Source organism: Rhipicephalus microplus, chromosome 2 (assembly GCF_043290135.1).
Source record: "Rhipicephalus microplus isolate Deutch F79 chromosome 2, USDA_Rmic, whole genome shotgun sequence".
Taxonomy (NCBI): domain Eukaryota; kingdom Metazoa; phylum Arthropoda; class Arachnida; order Ixodida; family Ixodidae; genus Rhipicephalus; species Rhipicephalus microplus.
Genome location: NC_134701.1, coordinates 36,440,754 through 36,465,059, shown reverse-complemented (window position 1 = coordinate 36,465,059; position 24,306 = coordinate 36,440,754). Strand labels below are relative to the sequence as shown.

Below are 24,306 nucleotides of genomic sequence, written 5' to 3'. Positions count from 1 at the left end.
TTCATGTGCACTCTGTTAATAATGTTTTCTCTTATCCAGTTTTCGTCATTCTTCCTTGCCACAGAGCATGACGTTTTCTAACATGAGGTTCAGTCACAGTTGCAAACTATATTTTTGTTGAAGATGAAAACATTTATGCGTGGAACAGTTGGTGCAGAACCCCATGTGTGTAAAACCAGTTGAAAGTCTTATAGCTACCAAAAATTCATCAGATTGAGTTGGATCTGAGCTTTAAAGGGAAACGTGGGGATAGTTACAGTTTTGCCGCAAGCCAAGTCAAAGCAGTGAATCCAATAGCAAAAAACTAGAATGTCACATTAAGAACAACAAGTAGCTTGATCGATACTGAAGAACAAAGAGGGACGCTTGAAAAGAATGCACTGCGGGTTTGAGGAATACACTGCAATTGCCACGCAATATGTCGCATAATGCAGAACTGGATGCTCTTAGACATTTTTTTTTTGTTTTAAAGGGACAATAAAGTCAAATAACGATTTATGTCAGAGTGAAAGCTCAATGTATGACACTTAAAACAATATTATTATAAAGAGCAGTATCCTACTTACATAGAAATTAAAGTGAATGCAGAAGAATACATGCGCTGTTGTAGGACATTCTCAAAATGATGCCGGTGGCGTCTGACGAACCACGTAGTGTTAACCACTAGTAATCGGTCTAGCTGCACTAAATTAAGAACCTTTCATGCTTCAAGAGATGCAACAAAATGCAACTTGTTCTTTTCTGTTTGATTTATGAAAAAAAAAAAAGAATTGCCGAACCTTACTATGAGGAATGGCGCGAGGGGTTCAAAAATTAAATTTTGCTGTGGTTACACTGGACAGGTCGTGCCATCTATCGTGGTGCAATTGAACCAAAACACGCCTGCCATCTCTGAGCCAATGGCGAGAAATTCATCAATGGTCATTGTTGCTGCTGTGGCTCCCGGTGCTTTCATTCTGTCTACTAGCATCGACGACCACGCAGTAAAGCCCGGCAACGTTGTGCTCGGCAACAGTAACATTAGGTGGTCTACTTCTTGAGGCGGGTAATTTGAAGTGCGCTAACTCGATGCGAGTCACTAAAATGTGATTTTATTTCAAAATAAGCTCTTGCTTGGTACTGAAATTACACTACGAGGTTTCTGGGTGGCTATTTCAACAATCAGCATCAACTGAATAGTTGCCTTTAGTGTCCCTTTAAAGAAAGGCATGTGGAATGACCCTTCAGCACCTCCTGTCACATGGTGGTGCTTGGCACAAGGTGGGCACAGTGTTCTTTTTTTGTCATTCATTCCATATCAGGAATGGGCAGAAAGGGACCACTTTTTTTTTTTTTTATGTTGGTCTCAACAGTAGTTTTTTAAATTGGAAGAAAACGTTGGAGCATTGTGTGATAGAAAACACGCTCAAGCTCCTTCACGATTTGTATACCACTTGTGGTAAATGATATACACTCAAACTTTGATATAACATAGCCGGATACATAACGAAATGTAGGTTATAATGAAATAAACGAAGAATAGTCTTGCAACAGATATAAAATATACCTTTATATATATTTTTTGGATATAACAAGCTTATAGTGTCATCTGCTGGCAGATTTGGAGTGGCCGACGAACTCTGTGCTGAAGCACTTCACTTTGGAGGAGGACAATAGAAAGGAATCTACCAACAGAAACACACGCTCCTGTTAGATCAAATCGGATGGTCAGAATGTGCACGTCTTCCTTCTTGCATGAGATTGGCACGCTTGGCACAGTGAGCGCTGTATAGTTTGATGTGAGGCGCGACCAATGCGACCAGGGTCCGTTGACGCTCCCACAGTTGTCGCCGTTCCAGGGCACGATCGAGTTCGCCATTTTTCACGGAGTAGAAAAGGCTACTTTGTGGTGTGGATCTTGCAATGAAGCAGCTCTGGATCTGCCCATATAACCTGTGGGGAGCACTCTCAGTCTGCCTGTGGAGCACACTTGCTCCTCATGGAGCAGAAAAATTGATGTCGGAAGTGGTTCCGAGTCTGCCAATGGATGACACCATTATTTTCGAGTGAAATGCAACTTTGTTATAAGAAAGTGCGAGTGTATTTTACTGTAATAGCTCAGCTCGTCATTAATACGGCAGCAAGCTAGGGCTACCAAGTGGGAACCTGATGGCCCAGTGCCATTTTGTGTCATAGATCAGATGATGTCAACGAGAGCTTGTTTTCTCTAACGCAGGCACGGGTGAATGACGAGCGGCCTCTGAGCTTGGAGGAGATGAGATCAGCCCTGCGACAAGCCAGCCTCAAAATAACACGGTTTTCGTGCCCCGAGCGTGGATGCAAGGCCAGCTTTGCCTCGTACATGTCCTACTACACACACCTCAGCCACTGCGGGCCATTTGTGAAGTTCTTCCTCGATGGCAGGGACGAGCCAGATCAGGTCAGATATCATTGTTACCATAACAAAGCACAATTTCACATGATGCAGAAATTTTACATGACGATATTAAGAAACTCGTTGTCGTCCAACCCCTGCTGGCCTTTGATTAAGAGGTAGGACTACAGAGCCTGTGCATCTATTAACCCAATAGTGTCAAAGAGCTTGTGTTACAGAAAACCCGCCGCCGGCGTCGGCCTCATTGGTTGTGAGCGAAAAATTATCTGTGTGTCTGTGATTGAAAAATCAAGTTACCGAGATAGCCGCGGAAGGCCACGCGTGCACGCGCGATCACCCTGAAAAAGTCGCGCATTTGAAGAAAAAAAAAAAAAGTTCTCAAGGTTATAAAGCAAGGCAGTTTCTTTGCCCTGCCACCCCCCCTGCTTAGCTTCCAGCGCTTTCGTCGGGACAAGAGAAGAGATAATGCAATTGCAGCACGTGACAAACCTTTGTAACAACACTCGTACTGGATGGATTCTTAAAATTTTTGCAGCATTGAATTTGTGAGGCGATAAGCTCTTCTAGTGAATATAATTCTATGGTTACTTGAAAAAGTGTTTTTAACGCATTTCATTCGACAAGTGTCACGACGAAAACGAGCCCATTCGGCGATAATAGTGTGCGCTGATGCAATCTACTGTGTGCGTGTTTGTGTGTGGGCATGTGTATATAACAAAACATATAAATAAGTATGCACTTAGCGGTTGAAGGGTGCACTAGGGGCCAGATTTCGCTATCGCGTTTAAAGATCCTCCAATTTCGCTATCGCGTTTAAAGCTTAAAGATCCTCCAATTTTTCAAGAACTTCACTCTCGATAAGGGGAAGCTGTCCTTGTTTTGGCCGGTGGAATTCGCTTTTTTTGTAATCTGAAGCTCTGTTTCTTTTCTCCAGTAACGAACACGCATGGATCAGTGCTGTAGTTTCGATTCCCATGCTACAGCGTATGGTTGAACCGCTCTATGTTTAAAACATAGCTAGCGAACAGCCCATCATGTCATGTGCTACAGGTGGCCTACAAAGTTCACCGTGAGAAACGCAACAAAAACAAAGTGTCGGATAGCTGCGCATGCATGTGGCAGGTTCCTGTGACATACATGTGCACGTGACAGGAACCTGCCACCTGGTGTGTGTGATTACGCCTATGGCTGTGCTTTGCTTTTTGCTTTGTTCTTGCACTGCTGTGCTTGCGGGGCACTATAAGCAAAGGAGTTTTTTTTTTGCATTCGACAGATGGGGCTCGCCTGCAAAAAACTCAACAAATTGCGATTTATGCATCTGCGCTGCTCGCAACTGTCAACATGATTGCTAAACTCTAAAAGAGTTCACTGCAGCTTACTCAGTGTTTTTACATAGAAACCATCGTGAGTTGTGAAATTAAACAGGACATACAAGAAGGAACAGACGTGTACAGACATACAGTGCACTTGTACTCTGTTTCTTCTCGTGCATCCTGTTTAGTTGTGCAGCTCACAATGGTTTCTATATTTAACTATGTTATTGCTTTTCTTGCATAGTTTTTTTTTTTTTGCAATATAATGGCGTGACCTAATGTTGCTTTGGTAATCAATAGCACTGACTATTAAATTGAAATAAAATTAATAGATACATAGGTAAATTAAAAAATATTGTGAGCGCTGACTGTGAAGTTTATCATCTTCCCTTGCACATACAAATCATCATGATCATCATCTTTCTGGTATCAATTATAGTACCAGAACCATGTGTATCGAATGCTTTATGAATGAGGTGTCAAATAATTACATGAGCTTTATTTAAAGGTTATTCTGGCTCCCACAGCGAGAGCACACTGATTCAAACTTCTGATCTTGAAGTATAATCAAAGACGTGCGTTATTACTGTTTCAGTAACGGTAACTCGTTACCTTTTTTTGTATGCAACGTAGGGCAGTAACGCAATTCTTTATTGTTAGCGTATCCAGTAACCTGTGTGGTTAGTTTTTCGGTAATGTATACAACACTGCTTGTTTCTAAAGTATATGGTCACGACGTCAAAGCGCCCCGCCGCAGTGGTCTAGTGGCTAAGGTACTCGGCTGCTGACCCGCAGGGCGTGGGTTCGAATCCCGGCTGCGGCGGCTGCATTTCCGATGGAGGCGGAAATGTTGTAGGCCCGTGTGCTCAGATTTGGGTGCACGTTAAAGAACCCCAGGTGGTCTAAATTTCCGGAGCCCTCCACTACGGCGTCTCTCATAATCATATAGTGGTTTTGGGACGTTAAACCCCACATATCAATCAATCAATCAACGACGTCAGAGCAGAGGTCTTGCCGCAGAGATTGAGACAGCAGAAGCAGGTAGGTCTCTTTAATCGAATGCGCAAGCGAGTTATTCTTTTTCATTTATTTCACAGTCCTTCATGGCACATGCACGAATGCCATTGTCTTTCTCGATCAAGCACGTGAGAATATAACACTGCCCCATCCCCTCCACAAGTTTTCTTATCACCCCGTTACACTGTATGTAATTCTCAGCCCAAACCGCACATGCACTGTTCGAGAAGCTTCGGGACTGCAGTAGATCGTTTTGTTAAGATTATGCCCACTTCATGAGCAATACAGATTATTCTGGAATCTACGTCGCCACTAGTGATAACGCTAGAATATTCTATGTCAAGAGTATAAATGTCGACACGCGTCGCCGCTTGTCAGTTGATCGGTGGACGTCGATTTCAAGTGGGGAATAGCACAAATTGAATAATTTTAGAAACTGAAACAATGCCTGCAGACCCCTCAGAAACTTGCGCATTTCGATGAATACGCCGATACGGAGATTCACACCGATGCAAGCAGCGTAGGCCTCTCGCCGTTCTGCTGCAGAAGACTAATGGAGAAGAAAGGGTTATCAGTTATGCTAGCTAGTCACTATCAAAGGCAGTATGCAACTATTCCACAACAGAAAAAGAGTGCCTTGCCATCATCTGGGCTACATCCAAGTTTCGCCCCTACCTCTGCAGCAGGCCTTTTAAAGTTGTGAGCGACCACCATGCCCTCTGTTGGCTAGCTAACGGGAAGGACCCTTCAGGTCGCCTTGCACAGTGTAGTCTGCGACTTCAGGAATTCTACGTTGCTGTCGTTGACAAGTTCGGACGAAAGCACTCTTGATGCCGACTGCCTGTCTCATGCCCCCGTTGACCCACCACCGCAGATTGACGACGACACCGACTACTTCTTAGGAACCTTAAGCGTCGATGACTTTGCCAAACGACAAAGAGCCGACCCTGAAATCAAGAGCCTTGTGGAATACATCGAGGGAAAAGCTGCCGATGTTCCAAAGGTATTCAAGCAAGGGCTGTCATTGTTTTTCTTGCAGAACAGCATCCTCGTCAAGAAAAACTTCTCACCTCATCAGGCCAACTACTTCATAATAGTACCTTGGGCGTTACGTCCTAAAGTTCTGGATGCTCTGCATGATGACCTGACGGTTAGACACCTTGGGTTTTCCCGTACGCTGGCGAGGATACTATAAAAGTACTACTGGCCCCGCCTTAATGCAGACGTAACCCTCTACGTAAGAACTTGCCGAGACTGCCAGCGGTGCAAGACACCGCGGACAAAGCCAGCAGACTTCCTCCAGCCGATCGAACCACCTCGCCTATCATTCCAACAAATCAGGATGTACCCACTGGGGCGGTTTCTGATGTCCAGTAGACATCTATTGGGGTACGACGCAGCTTGGCGTCACCGGTGCACAAGCAAGGCGGTGGTTGGCAAAACACTCCCGCCGCTGGCTGAGTGGAGTGCAGTCGCTCGGTGCTTGGAGCAAGTTTTTTTTTTTTCTTTTTGAAAGCTTAATCTTGATCTCACAGGGGCAACATTAGCTGTGGTATCTGTCAGAGAAAATCTAGGTGTGTGGTAAAGTACATGACGAAATATTAGCCACGCTGGCTGGCTGTTTATCTCGGAGAAGGGAACACACGTGGTGGCCTGTGCGAGGAACAGGGGCATCGTCTTCGAAAATGTGCAGTCTTGATTGTGGTGTAGGGTGCGTCGACAGGCATTGAAAATATTGGTTCACCTTTATGGACGGTGAAACTGGAAATATTGTGCGTGGTGTGTGCAGTGGGAATAACGTGATGCATCTTGTTTGCAAAAACACTGGTATTCGTTGTGGGCTGGTTGCAGTAACCGCTTGTCGATGGAACTTCACGAACTGACATTTTAGTCAAAGTACGAATGCATTTGACGCTATCATCTGTGAGTGTGTACATCTCAGCGTATGCACAGTGTGGAGAAAAATAAAAGTGCACGATCTCCGGGTGATATATACGACTACGCATGAGCTATAAGCATGTTGTAGCATTGCTGAATCTGCATATAGGCTTCACCACAGCTATAACTCGTATTATCGGATACCTGATACGTGTTAATGGAAACAGCGAAGATCTTTGTTGTTTAACTGCTTTGTACTATTACGGCACGATCCTTATAAAGTGACAATGCGCATTAGAAGTTTGTGTATCAAGCCTACAGGAGCAATATAGGTACAAAAACACGTTATTGGTACCAAACTTAGCAAGGAAACTGTGCCAGATAATAATTAAGTGGTCGGGTTTTACATCACATGAATTTTCACTTGGTTATTGAGAAACACAGGGGCAGCATTTTACTTTAACTTTCACGAGAATATGTTAACCTCAGCCTAATGCACGGCAAGGAGTGTGGAGCTTGGGCTAGTTGGTATGGCATGACGATAGTTATAGTGCCAGAACAAAACGACTACACGGAGACAAGAATGACGGAGAAGAAGGGTGTCCTTTGTGTCCTTTTTGTCTCCGTGTTGTCATTTTGCTCTCGCGCTGTAACTATCGGCACTGCAAGAAGTGCTTATTTTTTTTTTTTCATTGATCTTCGATCAGACTTTTGCGCAATGATTGAGAATCTTACCCATGACATCACGCACGGCAGCTCAATACCATGCTGCCGCCAATGCTATTCCTCATTTAGAACTGCATTGCACATGCCACAACGGTAATTGAATAAGTGTACATCCATGCCATGCAAATATTTCTCAAAGTGCCAGTCACCGTATACATACAAAATGTTCGCTTTCGAAAAAGATTAGATTTTTTTATGGCCGCCATCTACGTGAGTAAAGCCCACTGAGTACTAGTTGCATCTCTCAGTTCTCTAAATAAAGTTTCTCCATCCATTCATATATGGCGAGCGAATTTCCATACTATGAGCAGTGACCCTTCCGCAACCCCCTTCTTTCAAAAGCTGTGACTTTAGAACATAGCAATGTAGAAATTTCTGTCAAAGAAATGCAGACACACAGCTGTCTATGTAGAAAAATGCCACCTGCGGAACTTTCTTGCCAACCAGCACGTGCTGCGAGAGAGGGTGTGGTGGGCGGGGTGCCCACAGTGACGTCACACTGTTTACAAACAGGGAGAGGTCTATTACGGAATCAAACGGATCATCGTAGCTACCGACCACCTCACCCGCTATGCTTAAACAAAGGCCCTCCCCAAAAGTAGTGCCGAAAAGGTAGCCAAGTTCTTCGTTGAGAACATCGCCCTTTGTCATGGCGCTCCAGAGGTTGTCATCACCGATAGAGGTACGGCCTTTACTGCTGATTGGACTCAAGTGATTTTGAGACATAGCCAGACAAGCCACCGCCGCACCACCGCCTACCACCCACAGACAAATGGTCTCGCCGAGCAGCTTAACAAGACAATCGCCGACATGCTGGCCGTGTACGTCAACAGTCAAACACAGGATGTGAGATGCCATCCTTTTGTACGTGACCTTTGCATACAACACGGTGGTGCAGGAAATGACGCAGATGCTGCCATACAAGTTTGTCTACAGAAGGAACCCGGCAACGACTCTTGACGCAATGCTCCGCAACGTCACTGACGAAGAAAACCTTGACGTCGCCCTCTATCTTCAGTGCGCAGCTCGTCAACTCGCTCGCCTGCGCATCACAAATCAGCAGGCGTTCACCGCCGCCATTACAATCTTCGATGACGCTTCGTGGAATACCAGCCCGGTGAATGTGTTTGGGTATGGACGCCGATACGGCAATGTGGACTCAGTAGGAAAAAATTATGCGACAATACTGTGGACCGTACAGGGTAGTATGATGTCTTGGCCCACTAGACTACGAGATTGTCCCCGACGGCATCACAAACTTTTAATGGTGCTGATTGCGACCTGAAGTCGTTCATGTCGCGACCCTCAAGCCGTTTCAAGCACATTAACAAACCTAAAAAGTGTTTTTTGTTGTTGTTGTGGTTATTGTTGTTTTTATATTATAATTTATTGTTTGTAGTTTCTTGCCTTAATATTTTACTTTCATCTTCTGTTAAAGCATCGGGACGATGCCTTTTTCAGAGAGGGCAATGCCACGTCCCTTTCACAAGTTTTGTTATCACCTGGCTAGACTGTACGTAATTCTCAGTGCAAACCACACATGCACTGTTCGAGAAGCTTTAAGACTGCAGTAGATTGTTTTGTTAAGATTACACCCATTTCCTGAGCAATAGAGAATATTCTGGAGCCTATGGCACTGCTAGCGATAATGCTATAATATTCTATGGTAAGAGTATAAATGCTGACACACTTCGCCGCTTGTCAGTTGGTTGACGGCTGATGCTCCGTTCCCTGCTATTAGTCAAAGCCCGCTACTGTAACCCAACTTTCTGTTTACCGTGCTCAGGTTCGCCCAAATAAATAGTTTGATCTGACTGTCCAGTCTCCTGCCTTCAGCTGTCTTACGACCCGGTGATAATATAAATGTGCCGAGAAATCTACCAGCCCAGGCAGAAGTGGTAGAAGTGTCGAATTCCCTTGGTGCGATGTTATTGCCTCACTCAGTCTCACTTCTTTTTGAAAGGGGTGAACCAAACATAAACCAAACATAAGGTGAAAAAAAAAGGGGAAATAGTAAAGCTATAAGTGTTATAGTGCATGGACACTTGGCATACATGAAAACGAAGCTTGATTGTAAAAACTGTTCACATGTCTGCTGCTGAAACCATGGTTCTGAGCTCTTTGATTTTGACTCATATGAGTTAATGAGTAACTGTAAACTGCTAAAACTTACATTCAGTGGCTGATGATGTACTTCAGGTGAATATTCAAGTTGTGGCTTGCTCAAGATTATACATTCAGAACAGCGAAACGGGGCTCTAGTACCAAAGTTTCTGCTCGAGGTTGAATGAATTTAGCATGTTCAGTAATTATGAAGCCTTCCAGTGAATAACGTCTCTCAGTGCACCTGCAGCTTCACTGCAAATAATCACAATATCATTAAGTCCACAAAAGTTGGCATCGAGTCTCCCTTGTTGATCTTTTCAAGAATGGTTTTCAGATGTGAGACTTTATAGGGCTTAGGTGACATGTACTGCCCAACACTTGCTCGATCAAAACGATTTCACCGAAAACCGGTGACCACCACATAGCCGCGGAGCGATTTTTGCGGAGAACAGCGCATGCTCACTCATTTGTTGCCTATGCAAGGCTACCCGTGCTAGTGCATGCAACGCCCCAAGCGGCATCGGCGGGCTTTAGGGGCCGGTTTTGGCGGTCACTTTTCACACCTCCTCATTTTCCTAGTTCATGGTTTCCTTCACGCAACTGCTGGGTGCACTCACGGAACAATGCCTTTTCCGATGCCTATGCTTATCATTCTGTTCGCGCTTGGCCAGTGTGGTAAGTAATCAAAGCGGCTGCTTGTCCACATTATCAACAAAATCAGTGGGCCACGGGTGATAGATGATAAAAATAGCATGGAATAAGGCAAAAGTCACTGCTCCATGATACCCTGCCTTCATCTCGGCATTGTAATGTGAACTTAGGTAGTGAAAAAGCTGCTGGTGTTAACGTGTTAATGCAACTGTTAGGAGCGTTCATGAAAGTTGTTTTGGCCACTGTTTTAGCAGGCTTTTCACCATGGGGTCGCTATGCATGGGTGAGAATTGCGTCGTGACGCTGCTGGGAAAGAATAGAAAGCAGCTGGCACTTTTTGAACTTTAGGAATAAAGGTTCCTTTGTTTTGCTTGCTCAGGTCAGTTATATATTTTTTATTTCACTAGAACAAAATTTTTGCATCAACAAAATCATTTCTGTACCCCATCAGTTTCATTGTAGCAAAGTTCGAGAGTAGAAAGAAATAGGCGAAACCCGGTCGTGAAGTTGGCTACAATGCCAGCACAGTTGTTCTCGCCGTACACTCCACAGCGCAAGCCATAAACAACATGCAATTACAAGCTCCACTTGCACCACAGGTCTCGCACAAGTTAGACGTGTAACAATCCTAATCGCTTTCGTTGCGAAGTCAGTTTAGGTATCCCTATGTATATTTAATCGATATCTTTTTTGCCTGTAAAAACATGTCGCATTCAATTTGTCACCACTGATGGCGATCGCCTCGCCAAAAGGTAATTGAGCACATGTTATGCGAAGTTTTGCTGTCACTAATCAGTGCTTCGGTAGCACAGCAGGCTTCTTATGACACAATAATGCAATGCTACAATGCGATGCATTATCTACATGGCATTCACAAGCACGCTGAACCAGAAAGTGTGTAGTAGTTGCCGCTCCGTTCGATTTCATTGGTTGTCACACACGTTCCTGTCGGCGCTTAGCATTATTTGAACACATGTAAAATCCGAGTTATTTTGCTTCAAGCTACTGTTGCAGCATCCCAGCATGCAGCATGGGAGCCCAACTGTCACAGTTCATCTAAATATGGCTGTTAAAACTCGTTAATGCAGTTTGCCAATGCACCAGTTGCAGGCACTTAATATACCAGGCACTACAACTGCCAGCATGCATTGCGGCAGCTGTGGCGCAGTGAAAATAGCTGGTAAGATTGGTCTATTCTATCTATTATCAAGCCATCAGAATCAACCTGAAAAGATTTGATGAGGAAGATATGTGGAAGGTTTCTGGCTATGAGACAATAAAAAAATCGATGCATGCTCGCCACCGTCCTTATGAGGACTCAATGGATCGCAATGTAGGTGCTTGAGGGCTTTACCTTCATTTGCCTGTATGCCTGCCTTTATCTTTTAAAGCCTATTCCTCCATGCGCGATGGTGTGATTACTGTTCATCGTACTGCTGCATGTCATAAGTTAAAGCAGACTGATCTGTGTGCAGCGTAGTAAGCTATAGTCGAGAGCAGCTGTTGATCTTGCATATTATGTACCACGATTGTTATGTGCACTGCATGAAGCTTGCTTGTTAAGCCGTTAGTGAAGGGGCAGTTTTCTACCCGGGCGGAGCGAGTTGTGTGTGAACTTGCAAACATACATTGTCATATCTCAAATGCGTATGATTGAGAATATCACTTCTGCTTAAAGTGACTATGCAAAAAGAATCGATGCTCACGCGGCACAAATTTCCATTGCTGCAACAGCAGTAGCATTTCTTTACCTTTACACTAGTTGTCCCAGCATTCAATTTTGTTTGGATTCCAACACACTTGATGATGGCATTGTTTCCTGTCAAAACTGGAACTAGCTGGCTGAGCTTTAGCTGCCAGTGAGATGCCAGAAGTTCCAAAATCGAAACGGCCCTCTGTTTTTTGAGAAATAATAATTTTTTGCTCTTGCACTTCAATAGACCTTTTTCAAGCATTCCCCGCCGGTTCGGGGCATTGTGGGAAAAGTGTAGGCCGAGCAAACCGGCTCTTCCGCCACCCGGAGCTCATTGGTGCCGAGGGAGTACGAAACGAAAGGACATGCCACTGTTTCTTGACTAGATAGGTCCGAATGCACTAACATTTATATCTAAGCATGAAATGGGAAATGAGTAAGGCAGTCAGTGTAGGTATCACTTGGTGGGTGTACCCCAAAGGTAGAAGATGAGCAGCATGTGAGTTGTTGCATACCGATACCTGTGGTCAAAGTGTGCTATCATGACGAATGTGAGCTGGAACACTAAATTTAGAGTTATCCAACAATGAACTGCTCATAAAGTGCTACGTATTGCATTTAATACAATCGTGGTTTTATTGGGTTGTTAACACCAGAGTGCAGAAAAGTGTTACAGCTAGAATTTTTTTACTTTTTTATGGAGCAGTCACGCGCTGAAAAAGGATAAATAAACATATTCTAAACCTGTTTAAAGATGAAGGGATAGAACTAGAATTCGTGTGCGAGATACTTTGCTCTGATAATTTGCAGTTTTTGATAAGATGCTTGCTGGCAGTATATTCCGCACTGTCTGAAAGCACTGTTGAATTTCACATCGGCACATTCAAATATTGTTCAATAAAGAACTATGATGTCCTACTTACGCTCGCCATTGAAGAAAAAAACAACCAAAGAATTTGGGCTGCAAGAAGGCGCGGTATCCTGCTATCATAATGCACCGGTTTGTGAACACCTTATTCACTCTGCAAACAAAGATCAAGACTGACAACGTTCACTCGCTAAAAAAAAAAAAAACAAAGAAACTGGATTATTGCAGATATTTCATGCATACATTCTGCACAGTCTGAAAGGAAGTATGGAAGCGATACGAGGTGAGGATTGTGTTTTATGCACCATAAACTTGGTAACATTTCTTCGGTAGAGCGCGAAAGGTCGCAGGGGACTGCAGTTGGCAGAGAAAAGTACTATGAGAGGCATGTTCTTGTTATTGTGCAGGAGTTGCTAACCGAATTCATCTTTCTTGTGTTCACATATGTACATCTGCCAGGGTGGTTGATGTATCAACATGTGCCTCACAAAGTATCAAATTTCATTGAATGGAGCCATCTCATCGCACCTCACATTTTCAGTCTTGCAAATGCAATTTCAACATTAAAATTAAAAGCCTAGTAATCTTGCACAGTCACCCCAACCAGACTACGCGAGAAATTTCAGAAACATATAAAGAACACCATGCCTTGTTTAAGTAAATTAACCTTTGCTATCGTTACAACACATGAGACTTAACTTTAATGATCTTCTGTAAATACGGGCCTTGGTTGTTTGCCTTTTTGTGCCTCTTTGTAACATGTGCGATGCATCCCCATTTTTTGTATATGTTTTTTCACATGTTCAATAACCTTACAGTTGCGAGTGAGCATTTCTGTTGTGCATATTTCTTTCCTGTTTCTACTTCTTTCTTCTTGCGCTGTAAGCTTTACTCCAACCTGCAGTTACAGTGACTAATTGATCGATATGTGGGTTTTACCGTCCCAAAATTACCTTATGATTATGAGAGACGCCGTAGTGGAGGACTCCAGAAATTTCGACCACCTGGGGTTCTTTAACGTGCACCCAAATCTGAGCATACGGGCCTACAACATTTCCGCCTCCATCGGAAATGCAGCCGCCGCAGCAGAGATTCGATCCCGCAACCTGCAGGTCAGCAGCCGAGTACCTTAGCCACTAGACCACCGCGGCGGGGCGGTTACAGTGACTAAGCAGGTTGGTAGGTGCATATGCTGCAAGCGACGTGCAGTGGTCTACTCAATGTATTTTACTATAACCTGACAGTGATTTCATTGGCAGGTTGTGCAGCCTTCCCTTGACCACACACCGGACTCAAGCGAGAAGGGCAGGCGCTCATCTGCTCTCAGGTGAGGTCATGTCAGCTGCTTTGCTGTCCACAGCAGGACTTTCTTTGCTCCGGAAGTTATTCAGTGCCACAATGAAAATGCTGAAGAAGAAAGTTGCTGAGAAAAAAAAAAAACCCTCTGTTTTGACAGAGTTGAAGCATTAAAAACGAAGTGAAACTTCAAAACATCAGGGTCGCAAATCCTTAAGTCGATTCAAGCAAGATGTTTTCTTGCAGGAATGTACTACCAGTAATTGATGAACATTAAACTGCTAAACATAATTAGCAGTAGGCTTGTGCTAGAGGGTATACTAAAACAGGAGAGTGCCCAGAACGAGCTTCGAAAAATTGATCCTAAACAATGTCAATCCGCCCATGGCGCTACGGCCGGTAGTCTGCATTCTGTCGTTGTTTTACCTCGGTAGTGGCTCAAAATTTCGCAGCCGAGAAAGCCTGCGTGGTTGATTCCTGCAAATATTTGTATGTAATCTGCAAAGTATCAAGAGCGAGTATAGCTTGATGGTATTTGAAATTAATCTTAAAGTTTGTGTGAGCGCTAGAGTTCATCGTGCCATTGGTACGCCATTGGCACGCTCGAAGGGTACTTTTTGGGCACCCCCTACTTTCCTCACGTCACTACGCTGCTGTCAATGAAACAAGTTAAGATGATGTCATAGCCATCATTTTTCTTTTTCTGCATTTGTTCCCACAGTCTGTACTTCTCGGCGGCTGGTTGGAAGTTAGTAGCCGTGATGCACACTTTGAAAGTTATTTGTCTGGCGACACTGCAGTTTCGTTTCCTATTCAAAAGTAATTCTTGATGTGGACCATGCGGAAGTGTGTCACGGTTCTGTGTGCTGAAGTAGTCGAAATCTGCACATACTAGGTGGTGACAGTTGCACCCAGCAGCTTCTTACTCTTGGAGCTCTCTCAAACCGAAACTGAAACTGGCCGATAATGAGTGGCCTGTAAATAAATATCTCTCACGTGCTGCAGGAAACGATGTGCCGTGTTGTGACTAACAGGCCCGAGCAAGACATCGCATCAGAAAAATGCGAGGCCAAAGTTTTTGTTTGAGTACCCCTCCAAGAGTTGTGTGCCGCTCTGCCAAAGTAGTGCTGAGGTACAGCGCTAACACAAAGACATATCACAAAGACTATCAACTGACTATTTCCGCATTTGTCAATGCATATATCATATTTACTCGCATCATGCTCGCACTTTTTTTGGCGGGAAACCGACGCAAAGTTTGAGGGTGCGAGAATTACGCGGGAAAAACTTTCCACGAAAATGTACAGAGCGAAAAAGAAAACGAAGTGGCCGCATGTCAGGATTCTCACTCCAGCAACTAACAGCAAGCTTTGAGAAGTACTAATAAAGATTTACCTCAACAATAAAAGCACAGGTTCAAAACAAGGCAAGATTTATTTGAGACACAAATGGTGCAATCAAATAGTCGAGAATCAGAATATCGTAGGCAAAGCTTGTGGCCGTTTCGGGTGTAGCGGTAGCGTACGTCGCTCAACAGGAGTCCGCAAAAGGTAAGCGAAAGACGTCAGTATTGGGCTGATGGCCATTTAACACAATGGTCTGCAGTTGCCTTCTGAAGAAATAAAGTTTACCATCAATCCCAGTCTTAGGTACACGAAAGGCCCAACACGTCTTGGTGGCTTTCACCTGCCGTCATCAGTAGCGAACACAAAACTAGGCTACTGCGAAGGGCATACCAGCAGCTCGGTTGCCGTTATTTAGGGCATGATCAATCACTTTCAACTTGAAAGCAGCCGTGTAGCTTCCACACCACCCCATAACGTAACAAGATTACGGACACAACATACAAATCATGCCGCAACGCGCTTTTGCCACTTTGTCTTGAATTGAATTGGATTGAATTTCTGTGCAATAATAGTACGCTCTATGCTTAGGAGATGGCGCCAGACGGCGCACGCTATCATCATCAGTGGCTTGACTGAGCAGACGACATTATTGTGGCGCTCTTCGGGGGTGCGATAATTACTCGAGGAAAAAAAGAAATTGTATTTTTGTCGGGCGATGTTGGGGGTGCGAGAATTACGCGAGTGCGAGAATTACGTGAGTAAACACGGTACACTTTCAAGACAGCGTTACCTCGCACGCACCATGTAATCAACATAAAACAGAAACACAAAAGTATAAGAGTTGAAAAAGGAACGGTGTATTACTTACGCGATGAAATGAAATTCAATTCAGATGGGCACAAAAATTAGCCCTTTTTCTGATATGATAGGCTTCCAAAGCCAGTCATGCATGCTCTTGCCAAGGATCGACATCCCTTTAAATCGTGCCTCCTAATTGTGGCAAGCATTAATATGAGCCACAAGACGAGCTTTTTTATCTGTATTGTTTTGTGAGTGTTCCTTGGACTGCTCATTGACGCATCTTTCAGTTAGACCTACATAGTTCCTACCACAGGAGACCGGGATGGCATAAATCACGTCGACGGCACATAAGTCACACTGCGTCTGCATATACTGCAGGTGTGGGAGCATAGCTTGAAAAGCTTGTTTGGGGCAGGCAGCGCCATAGGGACACCATGTCTTCTTGCTACTTTTTTGAGATGATGGGAGATCTGATGCATAACAGGACCAACACACACATAACTTTCTCCTCTACAGTGTCTATCCTCTTGGTGGATTTCTTTTTCTGAATTAGTGTTTCCGCCACTGCAGTCAAGGATTATGAACCAACTAGGCCCAAAAGAAGTTTTACTGTAGTGCTGAGGTGGAATGCTCACTTCCTAATCAATAGGCCTGGGTTCAAATCGTACTTATCGATGTTGAGTTTTATTTTTGAGGGTAACTTCTTATAGCTGTATTGTTTTCTTTGTTTCATAAAAGTAGCTTCAGTTGGCACTTATTGAAACAAAAAGGACTTTGAAATGTGAAGTAAAAGTAGAAGAAACCTGACACTGAGCATAATTATTTGCAATGCCGCTGCGCATCATTAAACGAAAACTTAAAATGTGGCCTCCAAAGTTTCTCGCATTCGCAAATATCTCAAAGGGGTATTTTACCTTTTACTAATAAGAACTAACTGGCAACCTTTTTAGTTTGATGCCACACAGTGGTACTATAAATAATTATGCTCATTATTCAATGTGAGAAGCAAAAAAGCTACTTCCTTAGCCTTTCCTACTCTTTAAACTTCTGTGGAAGCCCAACTGATGTGGTGGAGAAGGGCGGGCTCCCTTCGAGTTGAGAGTTCCAGATCTGCGTCATAGATGTAATTATAGCTACGTAGTATATTTTTACGTAACAATATGTAAGAACATCTGAAATGTTGGATGCTAAAAATTTTTGGCGCCTAAACTTTCGGACTTCCTGCCCAAATTTAAGTCAAAAGCTGCCTTAATTGAGCGCCACTTCTGCTACATTTATAATCTTCATGTTGGAACCAGCACTTTTTTTTTTTAGTTAATACATTAGCGACTGTAACGGAGCTTGAAAGGAAGCTTTGCTGCAATATAAGAATGCATTAAGGGGAAATATTTGAAAAGTTGAACGGGTTACTATTGATCGAACGGACGTTCACAGTGTTTTGGGGAAATTTGACCTTGGTGGATCCTGAAAAACAGCTTTACCACAGTATAATTGTGATGAGGTGAAGCATATATAAAGTTTGAAGGGGCCACTTTCAAATGTATGTTTCCTGTATTTGTCTTTAGGAAGTTCGAAGAGTTCAAAATAGTAAAATTTCAGTGCTAATAAAATTTCATTCAAAATATATTCAAAATTTTGAACCTCCGCTCACCCCTACGAAATCGCCTAGCAGGATAAGAGTGTATGACTACCACAATCCACAGGTCTTGACAAGAACAAAATGGAAGACCTGTCAAAATTATTATGAAACCTTTCCCACCACTAATATGTGGCACATACCTACAATTATGGCATTTTCTTTGTTCATTTTTTTGCAGCATTTTTATTTCATTTGTAGTTTGCCACTAATACTGTATGATTTTATTGCAAAACTGTGTTCATTTAAAAGCTCTGTTGTTTCAGTTAGTAGAGATTTTATTTCCCGATTTTCGTTTCTTGTATGTTAAAGCACATTTTTTGTTTTATTTTGAATATTTTGTAACCCGCTCTCCTCTGTAATGCTTTGGCGAGTGGGGTTACAAACATAAATAAATAAATTCCATGGCTTTATATGTGAACCTTAAGCACCGGTGAATCTACCCTGGAGAAACCTCGTTTATAGAACTTTCAGGAGACCATGCAAACTGTAGTGTAATTCGGGCATCGTATAATCGAAAAACTAAGATTATAGGCAGTGAAACTCAGCCTTGCCCAAAAATACAGGTACAGGTGGCCTGAATAAGCCTACGGCACGATCTTGTGGCTCTGCGAGAAATTCAGATTAAATTATTCTTTCCAGTGGCAGCTAATGGCAGTGTTTTTTAACTGAAGGTGTGAGCGCAAATTTATTCTCAACCTTCAAAAAAATTGAATTCAACGCACATCTTTCTACCGATAAATAGAGTCCAAAAATTGCCTGTACATGATAATGAAATCAAAGCCAGGTTGCCAACAGCCGCCCATCAGAAGAGTCAGACATAGTGTAATTGCTATCACATAATGGCAACGGACCACGAGTTTGCGTAAAATGCCTTCATGCACGACTGAGCTGTGGGAATTGTAATTTGTTGCTTTTTGAAGTGCAACTAGTGGTGTCCCACTCGTATTATGAACGCTGACTTCAAGTGAAAATAATTTTGCATGATGAAAGTAGCTGCTTTGCGCCCTTATGCGTGTGCAATCCTTTCACTGCAAGTGCAACAAAAGCAACAGATCAGCTGTATGTTGACTACGAAAAGTTTTTACGTACTGAAAACGTGAAAATAGGACATTTTAGGCTCTCTGAAGCTACTCTGTGTGGACAAAGCTTGGACTAGTTGACGACACCACATACGTACGCATGCGATCGGGGCGTATGTAGAAGTGCATGAACTTCCAGAATACATTTTTCTTTCTAAGAAAGCATGCTGTCTCACACTCTGCTTCTTCAATTGTCCACCAAGGAGAATTAACATTTTGCACTCGTAAATATGAAGTGCATAGTAGATGGCAGCACTATTAGGAATTTCTCTACAAGAGTTGGCAGAGTGGAGGGATGTCAAGGCACCTCCCTATGTTATTCAGGACTCTGATCAATGAATGTCAAAGCGGTGTATGAACAACATGTGTGAGTAAACATGAGTATAAGTGTGAATATAGGTAAGGTTAGTAGATAAGGTAATAGGTCAGCAAAAGTAAGGGGAATTCACTCAGACTAACTCAAGAAATATACTTTATGCATTGAACTCAACTGGACTCGTCAATATTTTTCCGAGCCGCACTCACACTCAAGAAAATATTCTTCAAGTAGACTCGCCAGACTCAAATTCACCAAAATATTTTTCGTCTCGATTCACGAGATTCATGGTCCGTTACGAGTCTGAGTGAGTCTGAATGAGTCGAATCACAAATTAGTTCTCCAACCCATGTCCGTTCAGTGAGGTCAGTTTATTACCTGAAAGACCTCCTTTCTTGGAGGAGCAATAAGCAATACAATAGGGGTGGGGTTTTATTTCGGTTAACAATACTCGGTGAACATAGTTTTCAGTGTTGAATGTGATCGACAATCGGCCTTGAAAGAGGCAAGGGTGACAATGTCCCGGGGAAGGCCGTTCTAGCCTGTGGCTGCTCGACAAACGAAAAAAAAATTTAACTCCCGTGTTAACAAGCGCTCCTCGACTCGACTTTCACTCTTCACTTGACAGAATTGAGCACTGTGCCGCCGCTTGCCTGAAAATGGCGCTGCGCTACTTAAGAATCGCAGCAGATTATCGCTAATATGCAGTGGCTTGTCGTGACTAGAGACGGCGCTCCCATCGGCTTTCTCAAGTGAAGGTGGAGCGTTGAGTGAAGGGATGTTATAGAATACGGGAGTAAGAGTTGAATGCGTAGTTCAACCACTTAGTCGAACTTTTCATTTTATGATGTTACTTAAAAATTTTAAATTGGGAATTACTACAATGTAATCGATAAGATATAAAGTGGCTAGTGTCAGTGAAGCTTTCACATATGGCTGCATTTTGTGTAATGGGTGGTATGCTTTAAACGGCTAGCAGTTATGCGCTGGAAATGTTTTCAAAATTCCTATGCACCTTCTATGTGCTCCTAATTCTTTCGTTACCACGCAGGAATGGTTGTTTTTCACATTTCTCGGGAAGACTGCTTTTGCCAGTTTGAAAAGTACTCTAGCAACGCATAGCAGCATACCAAATTTTATGCAATAAAATTATTTTTCCAAAAACATGTTGTAGAGAAACAAAAATATTTTAGAATTAATAAAATGTGAAAAGTGTAGAATTTTTGGTTGTCAGCTGGTAAACAGTGCATTAAAAAACAGTATATATGCAAAGATATTCAAAACAAAGAAAATTGAGAATATACATTTTGTAGGTAAATGACCAAGGAAAAGTATAAAAATAATGAATGTTGTACGAAATGTTTCTCTTCACATAGACAAAGAAAATCTGAACTGAGATGTTGCTTCATCGCTTGTGCCATGCGGTGGAGCATTGCATGATTTCTCATGAGACACAAGTGTACTCATACACTTTTATCAGTAAATTCTTGTTGCGTTGCGATAAGTGTCTCCAGGTGTTTTAATATAGATAGATACCTGTGATGTGAATAATCCTTTTATAAATGAGATATTGAATGAATTTCGCTAGTTCATCTAGACCTCATGAGCCACCTCACTTTGCAAAGACTGGTGTTCTAATATATGAATCCAAGCATATTTCTCTGCATTTTTGCACGTATCATAATAAAGAAAGGACAATATCATTTGCAGTTCTCAAACGTTTCGCTCTGCTCCGTAGTCAGGGCTAAGATGTGCTCCGGGGACCTTCTTGTCGTGTAGAAATGCTCTGCAGCTAGCTACAGCACACCTCACCCCAGTGAAGTGTGAACCACGCACGTAACCAGAGTAGCGCTAAGATTGTGCGCAGAGGTCAGAAGCTACACACACTTGTGGCGGAGGAGACAACTTGAAGATATAAACAAAACAAACTCATGAACTGCTGCTGATGTCTCAAGCTGACGCAAAACATCGATATCATAAAACTTAAAGCTGACGTGCTGTCATGCTCGAACTCTAAGCTTATCCTCACTTAATTCAGACGGATTTGCAAGGCAGTTTTGAGCAGCGCATGTGTTTTGCAGCGCTGGTGCGCACCCATGTGCGCGTACCAGCACGCCATGCATGCGTGACGACGTCATAGGAGCGAGTAGTGACACTAGATGCGACCCTGTGTCTGATATAACGATGCTATTTGCACATCTCTTTAGTGTTCCTCTAAAGCCACTGGATTTCAAACCTTATGGTAAAAAAGCTATGAGGGTAAGCTTTGTTTGTCTAATTGTTTTCTGTCTTGACATGCCATAGTTATCACATTCTGGGGTGTGTTAAAATTGGGTGGGTATGGTAGCCACCACTTGAGTGCTGAATGCAACGCAGAGCACTGGCCTCCTTCCGAGTCTTGGAGGACACAGTGAACAACTTGGCAACCGTTGTCTCGGAGGACTCTGACTTTGCACCATCCGAAGTGGAAGAAGAGCAGGACTACGACAGCTGGGATGATCATATGGTGAGGCCCTTATTTGTGGCTTTTTGCCCAGTAGTATCATGTTGAAAGGAATTATAGGCAAATGGGACAAGCAGTAACGTAGTGCCCTGGTAGTGATGTTAAGCAGAGAGCATTGCAGTGAGTGTTTGGGTGTTGGAATGTATGTATGTTGATGATGAGCAGTCAATAGCTTGTGTTTAGTTGCACAGGAGCGTAGTGGTTGCTTTGGAAAGAAAGTACAGTCGACTCCTCTTAAACGAAACTCGAAGGGGATCCATAAAACTCTTCCATTTATCAGAAGTTTTGTTTAAGCGAAGTACACTTATTTTGGTGAATCAAAACCTTTATTCAAATTGCACAAACCTCACGGTACTCATGAGGATGAGTGGGAGAAAAAAATAATAAGAGTGAAAGGTGGTTTGTTTGGCAAGCTTGAGTTGTTTTTTCACAAGGTATGCACCCATGCCCAATAAACTAGCAAGAAATTCTGGACAAGCCTTGTGCTCAAAATAGCGCTGCAAAAGTTCAACAGCCTCTTTAGCTGATTGGTCTGGTGGCACCACTACACTGGCAATATTGTCCCCGCATTCATTGTTGGAAGGTTAATCCTCATCTTGCACTTCGGCAACCATTGCCTTGACAGTCTCCTCACGGCAGGTACGAACATTTGAACAATTGATTCGTAGTCCTGCAGCATGAATGGGGCAGATGGCACGACCTCACTGAATACTGGAATACTGCCTCAATGTCGGCATTAGCAGGGCTTTCTTTTTCATCAGGTACGGCTTCTTGCACTTGAAAGCCAGCATTATGAAAGCATCTGTATATTGTTGTTGCCTTCACTTGCTCCCAGGCACGGGCCAAAATGTGGATGGCTGCCAATAAATCTATGCTGTAGCATTTCGCACTGGCCACACAAAGCAGCAATCGATGGGGCAATTCTGCAATAATGAACTTTAATGTTCTGAATAACCTCTTGATCCATCAGCTGAATCACTGCCGTTGTGCATTGGCTGGCAAGAACTCCAGAGTGATGGCTTGGAGTCGACCGGACCGTGCGTTGGGCAATTATTCACGATGAAGACAACATTCCTGCCTTGCCTCGTAAATCTTGCATCTTCCTCCCGTAGCCAGTTTTTGAAAATGGCTATGGTCATCCACGCTCTTCCATTCGCATGGTACGCAACGGGAAGATGTCGAACGCTTTTGAAACAACATTGGTGCCTTAATTTTTCTATTACCAGCAGCTTCAATTTTTCATCTCCTGCCTTGTTGGCACCCACCAGCACGACATTTTCCTCCACTACAGGCTTCGCCTTTGAAAGTGAGAGTCGTTGATGGAAGCGCCTTATAAAAAAGACTCATCTCGTCAACGTGAAAACGTCTTGGGGCTCAAAGCTCATCAAAATTTTCTTAGGCCGCCCCTTTTGCCAGTTGGTGCAAATGTTTCTGTTGACTGCAGCACTCTAACCTGAGACTGCTTTCAAGACTAGGCCATGGTGTGTTTTGAAGCGGCTGAGCCATCCGTCACGTAGGACGAAGTTCTCAACACGTTTCCATGGCGATCTCTCAAGCTTTCTGTTTGAGAATTGGACCTCTTATTGGCAAATTACAACTCCGTGCACGCTTAAACCACAGGAAAAGAACCTTTTCCAGTTGTTCATAAGGCGTCGTCTGCATCTGTTTAGATGCAAAGGTCTCGTTCTTTACAGCGCCTTCAATCTTTTCTCTGCCTTTGCAGATTTGCAACAGCGTCGATTTCGGGATATTGTATTTTTTCGCCGCTTATGTTTTGGGCAGGTCGCTCCTGAAGAATTTTCAGCTTGTTTTTTCAAGCAAGAATGCATGGTGCGGCCGCTTCCTTTCCATCAGGCTGAAATAACACCGTGATCTACCGCACTTAGCCGCACAAATAGGCCTAACACACAACTGACTCGCCGACTTGGCTCCCACAGCCGCCACTATAGTGTAGTACTAGAATATAGGGTATTGTGTTCAGGGAGGAGCTGTGGCTGACGCAGTTGGTATCGACAGCCGCGAGATGACGTCACCTTAGCATGGGTTGTCACCTCACGCTTTGCCTTTTATGCACTTCTGTGCTTTGATATTAGTAATAGCAAAGGTTTAACGTCCCAAAACCACCATACAAATATGAGAGACGCTGTAGAGGAGTTCTCCAGAAATTCGACCACCTGAGGTGCTTTGACGTGCACCTAAGTCTAGGTACACGAACCTCAGTATTTGCGCCTCCGCTAAAAATGCAGCCGCCCTGGCTGGGATTAGATTCTGTGATATGCGCTTGCATACATAATTGCTGACATCTGCGAAAAGCTTTTTAATGGGTTTGTTTGTACTGCATACAAAACAAAACAAAATGTCAAAGCTGCAACACACGGTCCAAACGCAGGTATTAACAAACGACGGCGAAGCAGTCATCCCTGGGGAAACTGCCTACAGTTTTTAAAGCTAGGTTGGTGAACGAATAAAAAAATTAGGTAGATTGAGGTATCGAAGGAGCATCTATAAACCTGAAAGTTTCTTGTTATATTATTGCTATATCGAGTCGTAGTCTTCACACTGCGACAGCTTCGACTTTCTTCGTTACGAGTGCGGCACCGTTCTTGTCAATAGTTGCATCATGTGGTTAAGGTGACTAAACTGCTATTTGATTGAGAGGCATGCCGTAGCTGAAGACTTGGGAATAATTTTGACAATCTT

General features: G+C 43.3%; 1 protein-coding gene across 9 annotated transcripts in view; it reads left to right on the top strand.

Moving 5' to 3' along the window:
* The window catches only part of LOC119169139 (uncharacterized), a 748,171-nt gene that overhangs the window by 377,298 nt on the left and 346,567 nt on the right, over nt 1-24,306 (top strand). For all 9 annotated transcript variants that reach the window (XM_075883059.1, XM_075883033.1, XM_075883044.1 and 6 more), the window contains 3 exons: nt 2,216-2,419; nt 13,886-13,953; nt 21,480-21,609. In XM_075883059.1, coding sequence (XP_075739174.1) covers nt 2,216-2,419; nt 13,886-13,953; nt 21,480-21,609 — 402 coding nt within the window. The remainder of the gene's footprint in view (nt 1-2,215; nt 2,420-13,885; nt 13,954-21,479; nt 21,610-24,306) is intronic.